At 41.2% G+C, this 18100-nt stretch overlaps 1 protein-coding gene across 1 annotated transcript in view; it reads left to right on the top strand.

Annotated features, from left to right (window-relative positions):
• The first annotated feature begins 5270 nt into the window (after positions 1–5270).
• LOC126416655 (THO complex subunit 7 homolog) overlaps positions 5271–18100 on the top strand; it is a 42291-nt gene continuing 29461 nt past the window's right edge. Inside the window, exon 1 of the mRNA XM_050084453.1 lies at positions 5271–5421. Coding sequence (XP_049940410.1) covers positions 5412–5421 — 10 coding nt within the window. The 5' untranslated portion in view covers positions 5271–5411. The remainder of the gene's footprint in view (positions 5422–18100) is intronic.

Raw genomic sequence — 18100 nt, 5'->3', positions numbered from 1 at the left:
CATCACATTACGGACACTGGATATGTAAATCGGTGGATCATCTCATGCAGAAGGTATTATAGTTCGAGGTTATCGGTGATAGAACACCATCGGAATTGTTGTCACCTAAGGAGAGTCATCAACATAGAAGAAATGTCAAACGCAAAGCTACGGCGCATATAGCTGCACAACTACTGCTACCAGTAAAGGCAGCCGTGGCAGTATGTGAGAAAATCGAGATTAATTCCTTTCTTTCAATGACAGATAAAGCGCACACTGTAGAAAAGGAAGTGAATACTTCACTGGTGACGCAAGTAGCTTATGACATCAGCTCATGGGAGACCAAGGATGTACGACAGGATCAGCAAACCAACGTTAACGAACAGCTCAGAAGTTTTAAATGCTAAATGGACATATTACAGAAGCAATTAACAACACTGACGGTAAATAAGCAGAACTGCACTGGGCAAAATAAGGAAGACAAGCATCCACCCTGCTGGTAAAATCAAACAGACGGCCAAACAGTACAAGGGTAACAACGTCACCCAGAGTTCTGGACCATGGGTGTTTAGTTTATCAGGCCACAAGGTGCATGTCTCCATGTGCATTCCCAAACAGCCTCAGTGACTTGCAAAAGGCACAGCAGGCCGCACTGTTCAACAAGAATACCAAATAGTAAACGAAGTAGCTGTTACTAGTCCTGGAAGCATCGTCAGTGACATAATCCATATAGCCAAGGCACACAACTCAAGATTGGCCAAGTTATTAGCGACAAATCGACCACGATCACAAACACAGCGAATCAAGCATGCTCATTTACATCACTGCATCGTTTGTTTGTAAAGGACAAGAAAGCTACCTGCTGCCACCTTATCTACTCAAGTTTAGATGTAAGTATGCAATCATACAGACAGAGCGAAACCGCACCAAGGGGCACACTTCTCCACCTTACAGCAGTCAGCAGATCGCCCATTACATATGGCCATTGTGAAGTGACAGTTGACCTGGGTTTCAGTAAAAAGTTCGAATGGAGGTTCAAGCTTGCTAATGTTATTGAGCCAATACTGGAAGCAGATTTCACCCACAAGGAATGGAAATAAATCTCAGTATGGTAAGGGTTAAAATGGGCAGTCAGGTGGTCACAGGTACTATGGGCAGAAGTGTTACCAACACCATCACTTCACCCCATAATTCAGTACTAGAGGGTAGACGGATAAATGTCAACCACTTAGGTAAGGTTCTTCTTTCCATGGTGCACCATATCAACACCTGGACGACCATTCTCTCAAGGGTCACAGAAACTAGGATCTGACCATTTTTCTGCAGCAAGGGAGAATTTGATGAAATCTTACAAGCAACCATCATACATAGACTTGACAACCCGTGGGCATCACCATTACATTTAGTGAAAAAGAAAGACAGCACCTGGAGATACTGAGGAAATTACCATGCCTTAAACACATGAACCATTCCAGACTGCTACCCAGTCCCCAATATAGGATATTCCATTAATGTGCTAGCTGGAGATACAATCATCAGCGTGACTGACTGCAAAAAGGCAGTAGAAGACACCCCTAAAACACTTTTGGTCTTTTTGAGTATCTACGCATGACTTTTGGTCTACAAAAATGGCATCCAGTCATGGCATATTATGTAGATGAAGTGCTAAAGGGCTAAATTACTGTTTCATCTGTCTAGATGATATTTTGCTATTTTCCAAAACAGCTGCATTACGTGAGAGCCACCTCAGTGCAGCTTTTGACAGGATACATAAATAACTGCTGATTCTGCGACAAAGGCTGTAACATTCCTCAGTCATACAGTCAGCCAGTATTTGTCTGCTCCAATAGAAGACAGAGTTCGTTAAGAACATTCCTCATTCAGCATTTAAGAAGATTCCTGAGAACATTTAACTTCTACTACTGTCACCTACCTGTGGCAGCAGAGATATATGCAGCACTGTCAAGTAACATCATGTGCTGATGCTCCCTGCCATGGACGCCAGAGATGCAGTGGGGCCTTCGAAAAGGTGACTGAGTGAAATGGCGCAATGGCTAGCACACTGGACTTGCATTCGGGTTTTCCATGATTTCCTTAAATTGCTTCAGACAAATGGCAGGATGGTTACTTGCAAAGGCGTGACCAATTTCCTTCCTCATCCTTGACGAAGTCCTAGCTTGTGCTTCATCTCTAACAACCTTGATGCCGACGAGACACTAAACCCGATCTTCCCTCCGTTTTTCGAAAAGGTAAAAGGCAGCTTGCTACAAGCTGTCCTTTGTCCTGCCCTATCCAAGATTCGCTATTATCAGTAGTTGTGAACGCTAACCAACAGACTATCAGGACAACTTTCCAGCAATATGTTGAGAAAAGGTGGAAGGCTTTAGGCTTTTTCCCCATAAACTGACAGAGGTTCGAGCCAACTGGAGTGCATATGGCAAAGAGCTACTGGCCTTTTATAAAACTGTGCAGCAAATTCGCTCTTATGTAGAAGCTAGAACATTTGTAGTGTATACAGAGCACAAACCAATGACATTCACTTTTAACCAGCATAAGGAGGGTTGTCCAGCCGCTGTGACCGAGCGGTTCTAGGCGCTTCAGTCCGGAACCGCGCTGCTGCTACAGTCGCAGGTTCGAATCCTGCCTCAGGCATGGATGCGTGTGATGTCCTTAGGTTAGTCAGGTTTAAGTAGTTCCAAGTCTAGGGGACTGATGACCTCAGATGTTAAGTCCCATAGTGCTTAGAGCCTTTTGAACCATTTTAAGGAGGGTTATTCTCACCGACAGTTGCACCAGTTACAATTTATTGCTCAGTTTACAATAGCTGTAAGTCAGATAAGAGGGGCAGGAAATGTAGCACTTGATTTTTTTTTCTCCAGAATCGGTGCTATCTCTCATCATCATCATCATCATCATGCTATCTTTAATACAAGAAATTACAGTCACCTCAACACAGTGCTAACTACAGACAAGCGGCTGCAGGAGTATTTGTAAAACAAAAGAAAGCTCTAAAAATGGCTCTGAGCACTATGGGACTTAACTTCTTTGGTCATCAGTCCCCTAGAACTTAGAACGACTTAAACCTAACTAACCTAAGGACATCACACACATCCATGCCCAAGGCAAGATTCGAACCTGCGACCGTAGCAACAGAAAGCTCTCTACCTCAAACAACTGCAGTTATTAGGTACCTAGGACTTGATCTGGTGTGATGTGTATAGACCCTCGCCTAGGCCATTCATGCCCATAATGCTATAAAGAGTGGTTTTTGACAGCATTCAAAATCTCGTCCATCCAAATCCCAAAGCCAGCATTAAACTAATGATATAGAAGTATGTGTGGCCCAGTATATAAAAAGACTGTCGTCAATTGAAAAGAAAATGTGTAACATGACAACAATGCAAAATTGGCAAACACATACACATGTTAGTGGGAGAATTTACACAAAAACAGATCATTTCTCCCATGTTCACATAGATCTCATGGGTCCGCTCCCACCATCTGAGGGGCGTCGTTACATATTTACCGCTCTTAACAGATGCACTCAGTGGGCGGAGGGAAAGCCAATCAGTGAAATATCGGCAGGAACAACAGCAAGAACCTTCCTAATGGCTTGGCATTCTTGTTTCAGCAGTCCAACTCATGTCACTATGGATCAGGGGTGGTTATTTGAGTCAACACCTATCCAAGTTATGTGGGTTTAATCACCATTATACAATCATATACCATATCAAAAGGAATGGGATGGCAGAGTAGTGACAAAGAGCATTAAAAGCTGCGCTAAATGTTACAAGAACACCTGGACCACCACACTGCGATTGGTCTTAATGGGCCAATGCCAAGACAGAGGTCGGAGCACCAAAAGCAGAGGTGGTTTATGGGGAGATATTATACCTGCAGGACGAGTTTTTCTCAGAATAACAGCTATCAGTGGAGTCAGAACTATCATATTTGCTGCAACAAGTAAAGCTTCAAATTTCTGTGTTACATCCTTCAACAGCGTACCGCCTTGGAGAGCAGACATACTCGCCCATGATGTTAAGGACAGATGTAGTGCACCCATCATTACAACCACCATACTCCGGACCCTTACAGATACTAAAATGTGATGGCTGTACAGTCAAATAATATGCAGTGATAAGCTGCTAAAGATGTCACTGAGACGGGTCAGACTGACGTATTTCCTGACATTCCCTTGCGGAAACAGTAAACTGGGACGCCACATCAGCGTCTTCAAGTCAACCCAGTAGTGGGATTGGTCACACAATTGCAAGGTCGGCCTTGACTCAGAGAACTAGCCCACAGGAAGCACCAGAGACGCCGGCAGTCTGTCCATGACAAGGCCGCCAAGTGCGCTATAAATAATCGCACATCCCAGAAGCTCTCCTCTACCACCAGGGGGCACTGTGTGGAAAGCATTGAATTCGGATGGGGATTAAAAGTGTATATTATTCTTTGGTTTTCTGATCTAACTCTGCCGAAGTTCTGTTTCCTCGTTGTTTTTCAGTTTGACAGATCTTTGTTTAGTTTCCGTTGTCAAGTTGTATTTCGTTAAATATGTGAATAAAACCAGATGGTTGTAGCACATGTCTATCCCTGAATAATTACTGTTTGAATGATGGAAGAATTCTCTACACTCTTGCGCCACAGCAAACTCGTAAGAGCTACACATCGCGGTCATACACCTTGAAAGTTTCAAATGTTTCCTTAAAAGAAACTGGTTGACGAGAGAGAAAAGGTGAACATATTTCTCTGCTTAAATATTGCACTGTTTGCTTAAATAGCTACACTGTAAGTAACGGGAAAGTGTTTTCTCAAACCAGATGTCGCTAATGAAGTTTGTTGGATTCTCAACAGTAACTCGTGAACGTCGACTTACCACAAAATACGACATGTACGACACTCGTAAAAGTCTGAAAATTCTCAAAAATATAATTCTTTTCGCACTGAAATAGGGGGAATGATTGCTTGGGCGACGATACGTGTCTCAGAAGTGTATAATGCACAAATTAGATCACAACTATTAGTAAGCCTGTAGGATGAAATACGTTTTTCGTGGTACCCGGAATCAGACAGCACTGGTCTCGAGTCATTTGCTTTTGTGTCTGAATAGTAAACAAAAGCGAGGGGGAGGGGAGCTTTGTTTTCAGCTGTATAAATAAACATTATGTAAAGTGGCGAAATATCTTCAAATTTTGTGGTATTAATCTCATTCTACCTTTTTTGAATTCATATTTCGCGTGATATCGATGTATGTTGAACTGCCCCAAAAGTCGATACACGAGAATGCCGCCGAATTACCTCTGATTCTTTTCGTGTTACCTTTGATTTTGTTTACAGCGTTTCTTGCGAGCGTGGGTGTTGTTGTTATTATTGTTGCTATTGGTGTGGCAGTAAATTGTAGAGTGACGCTGCAGCGAAAAACAAGTGCTATGAGTGATGGTATGTAAGGCAAACGATGGAAACCATTCTATTTCCTGTTGTCCGTTCTTTTATTAAGTGCTGTTCTTAAATAATGTGAGGTACCAAGTAAAGAAATAGCGATATTGGTAAAGTTAAACTGTTCGTGATTTACAAAACTGGGAAATGGCACGGTGAAAAATAAGATTTTCGTACAACGTGTTATGAAATAAAACAAATCATGAATAGAAATTTTCTTTTCAATATTTAAGTGGTACTTGTGATAAACTTGTGGGTACTTTACTAAGATGTTACAGCCGCTTATTTGTACCTGGTAGTAGAATGCAATATTGGGGAGCCACTAGTAGTTATATTTTTTCTGCTTAGACACACATGTTAACTTCTGGAAAATTAATTATTTTTAATGTTTCTGAAACCCGCGTTGTTATTATTATTATTATTATTATTATTCACAGCTTGTACGAGTAGGCCGTAAGTTTCATAGGCCACATGAGGAAGATTTCTTTAGGAGAAGATTTCATTACGAAAATAAAATATTTTAAAAAGCGCCGAAGCAATAAACTGCCGTCTATAATTTTTTTGGGGATATGCTGCAGTCCTGTCTCAGTCTCATTCCCATCGCAGGTGCTATCTCCCTTTTGTGTCCTTGTGTGCTGATATGTAACTTAGGAAGTTTTATATCAGCGCACCCTCCGCTGCAGAGTGAAAATCTCATTCTGGAAACATCCCTCAGGCTGTGGCTAAGCCATGTCTCCGCAGTATCCTTACTTTCAGGAGTGCTAGTTCTGCAAGGTTCGCAGGAGAGCTTCTGTAAAGTTTGGAAGGTAGGAGACGAGATACTGGCAGAAGTAAAGCTGTGAGGACCGGGCGTGAGTCGTGCTTCGGTAGCTCAGATGGTAGAGCACTTGCCGCGAAAGGCAAAGGTCCCGAGTTCGAGTCTCGGTCGGACACACAGTTTTAATCTGCCTTTTGGCATTGTTCAAATGATCCTTTAAAATAATTTGTTGGCCAGTTTTGCCTCGTGAACCCACATTGATCTTAGCCCAGGCCAGCTTTAATCGTTTGTTCCATCCTTTTCTAAATAATTTTGTGTTAATATTTTGCCGTAATGAGTTATTAAACCGGTGGTTCAGTAATACACCTGTCCACAACTACTTTCTTTTGTGTTGTGATTATGATTCTCCCATTAAAATAACCTTGTGGTTGGCTGATAGCAATGGCAGGGGTACTGTTACCGGTGTGCAGCCAGCCACACTAGCCAAGCTCTGCATGTACCTACAAAACAGGCAACAGAACGAGCATGTGACATGTGAGGAAAAACTACGATTGGCTGGTGATTGGCCCCTACTGCTCTACTCACTCTAACTTTACTCACAAGATTATCTTAATCAGAGAACACGTTGTTCTTGAAGTCTGAGGGTGTTTCACCTCTGTCATATATCTCCATACCAGCTGGAGCAGTTTAGCCATGGTTGGTTCCTCAAAGCATTTTACAGTTCGGAGGGAATGTTGTCTAACATTTGTGCCTTGTTTAACTTTATTCTTTTTAGTGCCTTGTCAATTTCCTTCCACCTCAATATAGCCCCCATCACATTTTCTTCCACTTACCTGATTTCTTGTCTAATATTGTATTCAAGTGTGTTTCCTTTATTCTGTATTTTCCTTCCACTTTTCAGCCTCCTCCTATTTGCTTAGAATGGTTTCTGTTACTTTTTTTGCAGTGATTTCCCTAAATCACCCCAGGCAAATGCCGGGATGGTTCCTTTGAAAGGGCACGGCCGGATTCCTTCCCCGTCCTTCCCTAATCGGATGAGACCGATGAACTCGCAGTTTGGTCTCTTTCCCCAAACAACCAACTTTTTTTACATTGTTTAGTGCCCATGCTTCACATCCATATGTAACCAGTGGCCTATCATAGCCATATATACAGGGTGTTACAAAAAGGTACGGCCAAACTTTCAGGAAACATTCCTCACACACAAATAAAGAAAAGACGTTATGTGGACATGTGTCCGGAAACGCTTAATTTCCATGTTAGAGCTCATTTTAGTTTCGTCCACCTACGCTCAATGGAGCACGTTATCATGATTTCATACTGGATACTCTACCTGTGCTGCTAGAACATGTGCCTTTACAAGTACGACACAACATGTGATTCATGCACGATGGAGCTCCTGTACATTTCAGTCGAAGCGTTCGTACGCTTTCAACAAGAGATTCGGTGACCGATGGATTGGTAGAGGCGGACCAATTCCATGGCCTCCACGCTCTCCTGACCTCAACCCTCTTGACTTTCATTTATGGGGGCATTTGAAAGCTCTTGTCTACGCAACCCCAGTACCAAATGTAGAGACTCTTTGTGCTCGTATTGTGGATGGCTGTGATACAATACGCCATTCTCCAGGGCTGCATCAGCGCATCAGGGATTCCATGCGATGGAGGGTGGATGCATGTATCCTCGCTAACGGAGGACATTTTGAACATTTCCTGTAACAAAGTGTTTGAAGTCACACTGGTACATTCTGTTGCTGTGTGTTTCCATTCCATGATTAATGTGTTTTGAAGAGAAGTAATAAAATGAGCTCTAACATGGAAAGTAAGCATTTCCGGACACATGTCCACATAACATATTTTCTTTCTTTGTGTGTGAGGAATGTTTCCTGAAAGTTTGGCCGTACCTTTTTGTAACACCCTGTATATATGGCTATGATAGGCCACTGGTTACATATGGATGTGAAGCATGGGCACTAAACAGCTCTGATGAATAACTCAAAAATTTGAACAATGAATACTATGGAAAAATTATGGAGGGATCCAAAAATAATGATGGTACCTGGAGAGCATGGAGCAATTATGTTGGATTGTCTTATACAAGGAGCTGATATTGTAGGTCCAATTAAAAGGTCTTCAAATCGAAATTGATAGGAATAAAATTAAGTGGAAGACCACATAAATGATGGCTGTAAAATGTGGAAGAAACACCAGAGCCCTGGGAATCAGAGGATGGAGAAGGGAAGCAAATGAGAGTGCAGAATGGAAAGAAACTGTTAAGAAGGCAAAGATCAACAAAGGGTTGTGAAGACACAACAAGAAGATGTGAACTAAAAGCTAACGAGAAATCATGCTTTGTCTACAACTATGATGCGTCTGGGTTTGGCAATTATCCAACAAGGGTAAGAGCTTTTGAGGAACAGGGAATGCCACTGAATAGGGTCTCTGGTAGGTCAGGTAGGGAATCAACAACTGTTTTGGGCTGTGTTGGTGCACATGACACTCACCTGCTACCATTGATCATATACACTGAGGTGATAAAATTCACTGGATACCTCTTAATATTATATTGGACCTCCTTTTGCCTGGTGTACTACAGCAACTGGACTTTACTTATCAAGTTGTTGGAAGTTTCCTGCAGAAATAACTAGCCTTGCTGCCTCTATATCTGTCCATAAGTGTTGCTGATGCATGATTTTGTGCACAAAATGACCTCTCAGTTATGTTCCATAAATGTTTGATGGGATTCATGTTGGGTGATCTGCGTGGCCAAAACATTCACTTGAGCTGTATAGAACGTTCTTCAAACCAATCACATACAACTGTGACCTAGTGACATCGCATTGTCATCCATAAAAATTCCATTGTTGTTTGGGAACATGAAGTCCATGAAAGGCTGAAAATGGTCTCCAAGTAGCTGAACATAACCAATTCCTGTCAATGATCAGTTCAATTGGACCAGAGGACCTAGTCCATTCCACGTAAACCATTGTGGAGCTACCACCAGCTTGCAACATACCTTGTTGATGATATGTGTCCATGTCACACTTAAACCCTACCACCAGGTCTTACCATCTGAATTCAGAAGCCATCTGCCCAGAACACATGTACAGGGGCCAACCGATATGGTCATGAGCTCAGAACAGGCGCTGTAGGCTAAGGCACTTGTGCCTGTCATCTACTGCCATCGCCCATTAATGTCAAATTTCACCTCGCTGTCCTCACAGGTACATTCATCGTATGTCCCACACTGATTTCTATGTTATTTCTTGCAGTGTCGCTTGTCTGTTAACACTGACAACTCTATGCAAATGGTGATGCTATCAGTCATTGAGTGAAGGTTGTTGGCACTACATTGTCCATGGTCTGAATGCCTGAATTTTGGTTTCTCATCACACTCTTGACACTGTGGATCTCGGAATGTTGAATTCCCTAATGATTTCTGAAATGTAATGTCCCATGTGTCTAGTCCTAACTGTCATTCCACATTCAAAGTCTGTTAATTACTGTTTTGTGGCCATAATCAACTCAGAAAACTTTTCACATGAACCACCAGAGTACAAATGACAGTTCCATCAATCCACTGCCCGTTTATACCTACTGTACATCTGCTTTTGTCATCCGAGTGTAGAAGGGTGCTGCAGTTCAGAGTCGATGGACTTCAAATAGACCCAGGGACACTTTGTGCTGCTTCAACAAATGGCTGTACTGAGGAGCCTAAGTTTTATCAGTGGTTCACTGTAAGTACAGCTTTTATACCTCACATGCAAAAATGTTGTACAAATCACCAGTTAACCAGTCAAAGTGCTGTTTTCATATTTGATGAGCATGTTAGCCATGTCAGTCTATGATAAGTACAAATGGATGTACAAAATAATATTCTGAAAATACTATCCCTGTAACTTGAATTTCCCGAAACAATGTTTCAGTAACTCATTAGTGAATGGAAGTATGTAGAATAAACTAGTTGTTTTTCCTTTTTAAATCACTTGTAACATTAATCATGTGTACTCTAAACGTAGCTGAAACAAGGCACTTCATTCATTTCAGGCATTGGCTTTTCCAGCCGAGGTTGTGATCTAACTGTAATCCCAAAGACTTAACACTTTCTACTGCTTGCATTTCTTTGTTTGAGAAACATATTGTTATAGCATATGGAGTTCCAAGAGAAGTACTGAATTATATGTGTTAAGTATTGTCAAAATTCTGTGATAATCCATTTGCCTTGAATTGTCTGTTGATGTTCTCAATTATTTCATTAACTGCTTTTTCAGTAAGGGGACTGGTACTATTTTTTATTCCTATATTTGTATCATCTGCAAAATTTGCATCTTCTGAAACTACAAATGGATCATATTTTTTGTTGTGCACCATGTCTGATTGCTTCATATTCTGAGTGCCCTTCACTATGTTGTTACACATAACTTTCTGTCATTCAAATAAGATAAAAAAAAACCGTGAACTTTCTGCATCTACAGTTTCATAATATTTGAACTTTCGTACTAAGTTATCATGGTTTACACTGTAATGGCACCACTGCTTAATATGGGAAAAGGTTAACTTCAGTGCAATATTTCGGAGCCCACAAGTTGCAGCCAGACGCGGGCTTGTTGACAGTAAGTTATGCTACCAGTGGTTGCAAAGTAGAATGGAGGCCACAGGGCCGTAGACCTGCTGAAAAGAGTAAACGTAGCGGTGTGCATGGCGCAAGTTACAAGCAGAAGGGGCCTCACTGGCCCAACCCAGGTGTTATGAGTACATGACTCGGAGGAAGCATGCTGTGGGTCACCTTACAGCTCTCCTGGGTGGCAGGAACAGATACCACTGAGTCAACTGCCGGTGCAGCCTGATATCGTCACAACTCCGCGGCTGTACAAGGCCGACACACAGCAGTGCGCTGCACGGGTCACTGGCGCAACCATTCCTCTGCCAAGCCGCTTTGCAAACAGCCAAGTGGTGCCCTCAGCATTGCGGGACCCGGTGACGCAGATTGAGAGGAATGGGGTCACTGTAGCTGGAAATAATAAACCACTTGGGAAACTCGGATGAGTTTTAATATGGTGCATCCTGACAGCCCATCCTCATCCAGCATCCATCTACAACAAATTCAGATGCCGTAGCCATGTCACAAAATATTCCCAATGGTAGTAATTTGGGATTTATTTGTTCTCGAGTATCATCTACCAATATAAATAATGGTTCTTCAGTTTAAAGTCCTGTTTGAAATCCAAACTATTTGCTGCTGAGTGTTCTTGCTTGTACTGAGTGTGTGTAATATGTATCAAACCCGTGTCCAGCCTTCCTGATTTAGGTTTTCCGTGATTTCCCTAAATCACTTCAGGCAAATGCTGGGATGGTTCCTTTGAAAGCGCACGGCTGACTTCCTTGTCCATCCTTCCGTAATCTGATGAGACCGATGACCTTGCTGTTTGGTCCCCTCCACCGTATCAACCAACACACCGCATTGTAGATCTTTCCAAAATACATCATTTTTAACATGGTTTGTTGCAGTAAAGTGTCAGGAAATGTGATGTTATCATCTAAACATGTTACATATAATTCTTGTCTTTTACTGTTATTTAGTACTTTATTACAAAAAGGAAATTAGTTACATTCTATAAACATTTTTATAATGTGTAACTGTGTAGAGAACCCTGGAACCATAGTTCTGACTGGTAAATGCATTAGTCTACCCTAGCATGGAAACCATGAGCCAAGCCTGATACAGACTGAATCCACATGATAAATTAGTGGTCAGTGGTCTGGTACACTGTGCGTGTTTTGTTTTGTGGTCTTTGGCTAGTTTTTCATTGTGGTTCATATAAATACTGGATTATTTCATCAATTGTATATCGAACACACAATGTGTCAGTAGTTAAAATATGAAGGCAAACACATTAGAGATTACAGCCACATACCATATGTAAATTTATTCAGATTATAGGAGGTGACAAGCGCCAACAGAAATATACCAGATTGTGAGAAAGTTGAATGTTGATTTATGTAAAACCTTTTTCCAAGTGTCTGTAAGATTGAAGCTGTCCTCTCCTCTTATGTAGTTGTTATTCCATATCAAATTTTGTAACTTCAATCGGTGATTTGGTAAATTTTTAATGACATCTTGAATAGGTAGGCATTTTGTGTCATCTATTTGTGTTATTTTTTCCCATTCTTTAATAGATGTTTTCTACCATCTTAGTTTCGGTGGTTCTATATTGGCAATGACAGAGAGCCATGGTATTGGGGTAGATTTTAATGTCCCAGTGGTAATACGCATGGTATCGTGGAGTTGCACGTCTACCATGTTGGTGTGGTGACTTCTCTGCCAGACAGGAACAAAGTATTCTACAGTGGTGTAGACTATTGATGTTGCTGCTGTTCATAGAGTTGAAGGTGAACTCAGTCAGTAATTATCACCTTATAACTGATCCCTCAAAAGCACTAAAAGGGTTCAGCTTTGCTAGGTGAGTCTGGGTTAAGCTGAACTGTATCGAAAGTGGCGACTTTAGATGCAAGGCCATGCTTTAAAACTGGGGATTCATAGATAACCCAAGCTGTGGCTGTGGAGCATGTGAGCAAACTCTGGACCACTTCACAAAAGTGTGCCCTACTAGGAAATTCAGTGGATCAGAAGAGGACTTCACAGAAGCCACTCCTCGAGCTATGAAGTGGATCCGATGTGTAACCAATACCAATGTCGATGTGTAACCAATAGCTTCTAGTCTCACCTAATACCTGTCATGTTTCTGTATATCATATCACATTGACCACTTGCATCTATAAGAAATATTTTATTCATTATTTTAAATATATTTGTATATACAAGGTGATTATAATTAAAGTTAAACTTTGAAACCGCTTTAGAAATAACATCATTGGTCAGAATGATGTCAAATCGCAATGGGATATTACTGGAGAAGGGGGAAGACATATGGCAGAAGAAAAATAAATGGTTACAAAATGTAGCAAAAGATGGCACTGTAAGCATCATAATTTGACCCTTTGCACTCCGTATGGCAGACATAGGGCTGCTCCGCGCGCTCTTATTTAAATCGCCGCTGCCTGGGCGGCAGTGCACCACAGAGATTTCTGCGGATGTCTTTGTGGAAACAATGTGGCCGCTGGCCAACAATTGGGGTATACATTAAAACATAATGTGTGCTTTCATTCATATATTTACGTAAGCTTTTACAGTACAATACTTTCCATTGTGTGGTATTTTTTGAAACACTCTTCATGGTGGAGAGATGGGTTTCGTGAGCATATTTCGCAGTAATACACAGTTTCACGCCTGCCACCTTTCTTTTTTTCTGTCTGAGCACACTGCACAATCCTTATGCTTGTTCCCAGGAAGCTCATTGATAATGTGTAACTTTCCATTCAAGCGTTCCTCGTCGTCAGAAGTTGAACGACGTTCTCGTTTCTGTCCTTGAGTTCTTTCTTCGGCAACTAATCCTCTTATAACACTTTTACGGAATGCTTTGTGAGACGGTATTGTCTAGTTGTTTTTCTAACAGTGGTTCTTGTATAGTAAATAGCTGTTTACAAGTCTTACCTCCAACAGCCTGAAGTATAGTTTTCGCCATCACTTGAGACTTTTCATTAGAAAACCGTAACTGGAAATAAAATGGTCAGATGGATCAACTCCACCCATCTTTGAAGTATAATTAATAATCACATTTGGTTTCTTTATTTCTTCCGTTTCCTTTCTGTTTCTCCTTTCTGTAAGTGACACTGAGTTATTGGCTTTTGTAGAAAGCACGAGAACTGTTCGTTTATCTTGCCATGCTAGAACCATCATTTTGTTGTTGCGGAGTCGTTTTATTTTGTGCTTCCTTAGACACGGAGCTCCTTTCTTGATTGCAGCTGGAAGGTTTTTGCGATTGGCCTGAATCGTTCCTGTTAGATGCATGTTCTGTTTCAACAGCTCATCAGCTAATGCAACACTTGTATAAAAACGGTCAGTGTACAAATGATACACTGATTGCCCTGTAGCATTTCTGATATTAGCTAGCAGCTGAAGAACTATTCTCTCAGAAAAATTCAAGTGTGGACAAATCAATGACTCAGTTGTTACAGCGCCAAAATAGGGTATCAAACTGCAGATATAACCATTTGATGAATCCGAAATGACATAAACACAGAGTCCCCCTTCTTTTTTTTTTTTTTTTTAGGATTGTACATTTTGAATAATACACGACCCTTGAACGATACTGTAGATTCATCAGCAGCTAAATACTGATATGGTCGATAAATTTCGAGAAACGTGCCAGACAAGTAATTCAGTACATTTGTCACTTTACTCAGATGTGACTGAACCTGACTGTTGACATGTGTAGCACTCGTCGAATTAGAAACATGAAGTGCCCAGAAAATTTGCATAAATCGTCGGCGACTAAAACAGTCTGGAAAGAAGTTGGATGATTGTAACCATTCTCTTGAAAAAAAGTCCTGCCATATTCAGTAGCACACCATGGAAGCGTTTTATTTCTTCCATGGTAACATTTCTCCAGCCCCACCATGCAGAATGTTGTGGAAGTGGTGTCACTTTACGTATTTTCGATGTAGCATACCTAATCGTTTCATCTGCTATTCGTTGAAATAGGTTATCTGTAAAAATTAATTGAAAGAATCCGAAGGGCGATGATGGAACAGAACTACTTTCTGCCTTTGTGTTATAAAACCACACTTTGATTCATCAAAGGGAAAATCTGTGAAGTCAGTGTCCGTGTTCGGCACGAATCCTCTGCTGAATCACCAGAAACATGCACATTGTCACTGTTTTATTCGCCATTGTCACTCTAATTGTTTTGAAATGAATCACTATCATAATCAAAATCATTTTCACTCTCGTTTTCACTTAGAGATTGCTCTAAAAGATCTAAAATCTCTTCCTCAGAAAGTACTGTACGTGAAGAACTAGCCATTTCGAGCGCGTGGACTTGAACGGAATAATTACAATCTTTGACTTAACACAGCTGCTACTGTTCGACACCGAGTTAACACTAGTTCTCCTAGATGGCAGCACACTGCAGCAATAATGCCTAGTAGACCCAAAATACGTCTGAGAGCTTCGAAAAGTCGTGTCGAATGAGGCTCGACATCGGAGCGGAAAACAAATTTCGCGATGTCGAGTGGCACTCGACATTGGAGTGGAAAGGGTTAATAGTGGTCGACTACAAATGACGAATGAATCATACAACAATGCCTAAGGTGTATGTTTGACATTAAACAAACTGTACTACTCAGTGTGCAGGGTGTACAGGTGCAATACTGTTAGTTACATACGCCCATCCACCACAGCAAGGTCGTATCACATCGGATGGAAAAAATCAGATTTTAATCATACTGAGGCCAAAAACCGCATAAAAAACATCACTCACATCGGTTTGTAATTATACTGAGGCCAGAAATCGCATAAAAAGCATCACATATCGGTTTTTAACTGTCTTGAGGCCAAAAACTGCATAAAAAGCATCAATCACATCAGTTATTAATTGTCCTGAGACTAACAACTGCATAAAAAGCATCAATCAAATTGGATTATTAATTTCCGTGTGACTGGGGCAAAACATGTTCAATGTGCTGTCTACTGTTTTCTGCAAGTTGAAATTGAGAAACAGCATGTTCCACAATTTATTGCAGTGTTTCTGGGGTCACATTCAGAATGTGTTGCACAATGCATGCGCCTTCAGTGCAGCTAAGTTTGCAGTTGGAATACTGAAGCCAACATCTTTTAGATAGCCCCATAGCCAGAAGTCACATGGATTAAGATGGCATTTCAGCAGCTGCCTAACTGGATTTGCAGTGTGTGGAGGTGCGCCATCTTGCATAAAAATTATCCCATCCACACATCCATGCTGTTGGAGAGACAGAATGATGTGGTTGCGCAAAAGATGCTCATAGTGCTTACCAGTGACAGTACAGGTAACAGGACCGGAAGCACCTGTTTCTTCGAAAAATATGGTCCTATGGTAATGATGCCGTAAACCAGCACCACACAGTGACCTTTTCAGGATGAAGTGGTACTGGTTGATTTACGTGTGGATTTTCCATTGTCCATATTCGACAATTCTGTGTATTGACATATCCTGTCAGATGTAAGTGGGCTCTGTCTGTCCACAGAATCTTTCGTGGCCAATCATATCCACTTCCATGCGAGCAAGAAATTCTAAAGCAAAGGTCTCTCATGCTGGCAGGTCAACAGGAAGCAGCCCGTACACATGGGTAATTTTGAATGGATAGCAAAGAAGGATGTTTCATAGGATTTTATACACCGTGCTCACGCGAACGTCCAGTGTTCGGGCAAGTCTCTGTGCACTACACATTTGCACACCACCACTCGTCTCCTCCTGCATTGCTGCGGCCACTGCTTCCACTGATGTTGAATCAATTCGTTTCCTCCCTCTACCAGGTTGCACAGCAAAAGACCCCATCTTTTCGAATTTCAAACAATTTTCTCCAGACCGTCGGCAGTTATCGGACCATCGCCTTTTTTCAAACCCTTCTGTGTCCAGAACTTCTGCAGAGCGAAGTGAGCACATTCATCATTCTTGTAATACAGCTTTACAAGCAGAGCACAATCCTGCATTGAGACAGTCATGGCGAACATCGCAGACGCCAAAGGAGGAAAAGCCGTGTACCCAGCTTGTTTATACCAACTTCAGTGGGATGTGCACATGACAGGTGTTTTTATTTACGTATTCTGACACATACAGTGCCATCTATTGATCAATTTTACACTTTTTTTTTTCTTCTGCTATAAGTTTTCCCCCTTCTCCAATAATATTCTGTTGCAATTTGACATCATTCTGACCAGTAGTATTATTTCTACAGTGTTTTGAAAGTTAAGCTTTAATTATAATCACCCTGTATATTCCTTTGCTTTGTAATGACAGTTTTTGTATATATGCTGCTGGCATGTCATACGATATATAACAACAACTATAATAAAAATGTGCTTACTTGTTTTTGGCCGTAACACCGGAAATGGTTCCAGTGAGTGGTTTCTATTCTATTCCTTGAAATGACAGCTGTGTAGGATACAGGTAGATAAACAATAGAGCCCCACAGGGTGCAGTGCTATCTTTCCTGCCATTTAAAGCATAGAAATGTGACTTGTATCAAACAGAGTCTCAGAAGTTCTGTTATAGTGATAGCTAGCATTGAAGTTGGATTTCGTTTGCTTGAACAGTTAACTGTCCGATAGCAAAATTCATGAGGCACTGAAGGATATAGTATTAACAAATACAAAGTTTTCAGAATACATGAGAATAACATTAGCAATGCACACTCATTCAAATATCACAAATGAAATATAGCGGATAAAATCCATAGCATTGTTTGTTCAGTAGGGGAGCTACTACAGCCACCTTGAGGTGCGCTAGTATAAAATCACCTTCTCTGCAGCTTTATACTGAGCACTAATGTGATTGAATCACCCTCACATGAAGCTAATCCACACCCAACTTAATGGGGCACTTAGACAGATTGCTGATGTCTTCAGACCTACATCTGTTTACTGGCTTCCACTCCTTAGTGATCATACCTACAAAGAGAAGTTGCTTTGGTGCAGAAATATCACAAAATTGTGGTATCCTGGAGCCTGCCTTTCCATGGAGTCATTTTGTAAATGACTATTGGAAGGAGGAATTGACCTCCAACGGCAGTCATCAGTTTGCACTTCCTTCAAGGTTGTGAAAATCTTTTTACAGGATCTGCATCATTGAGAGACCATACTGAATCTCTCTTCAAACGAAGAGAAATCTTAACCTTCAAGTAAGGTAGTGACACTAGTTTTCAACTTACCCAATACAATACTTTTGCATTTACGTAGCTCATTCATATGAAGCACAAGCTTCTTAGTTGGTCTGTGCAATTGAGTGGACAGAGGTGCTTGATCTAAAGGCATGATGATGCCATCCCTTTG

This window comes from Schistocerca serialis, chromosome 8, assembly GCF_023864345.2.
Source record: "Schistocerca serialis cubense isolate TAMUIC-IGC-003099 chromosome 8, iqSchSeri2.2, whole genome shotgun sequence".
NCBI lineage: Eukaryota > Metazoa > Arthropoda > Insecta > Orthoptera > Acrididae > Schistocerca > Schistocerca serialis.
Note: the sequence above shows the minus strand (reverse complement) of the source record. Positions and strands in the feature narration are given on the sequence as shown.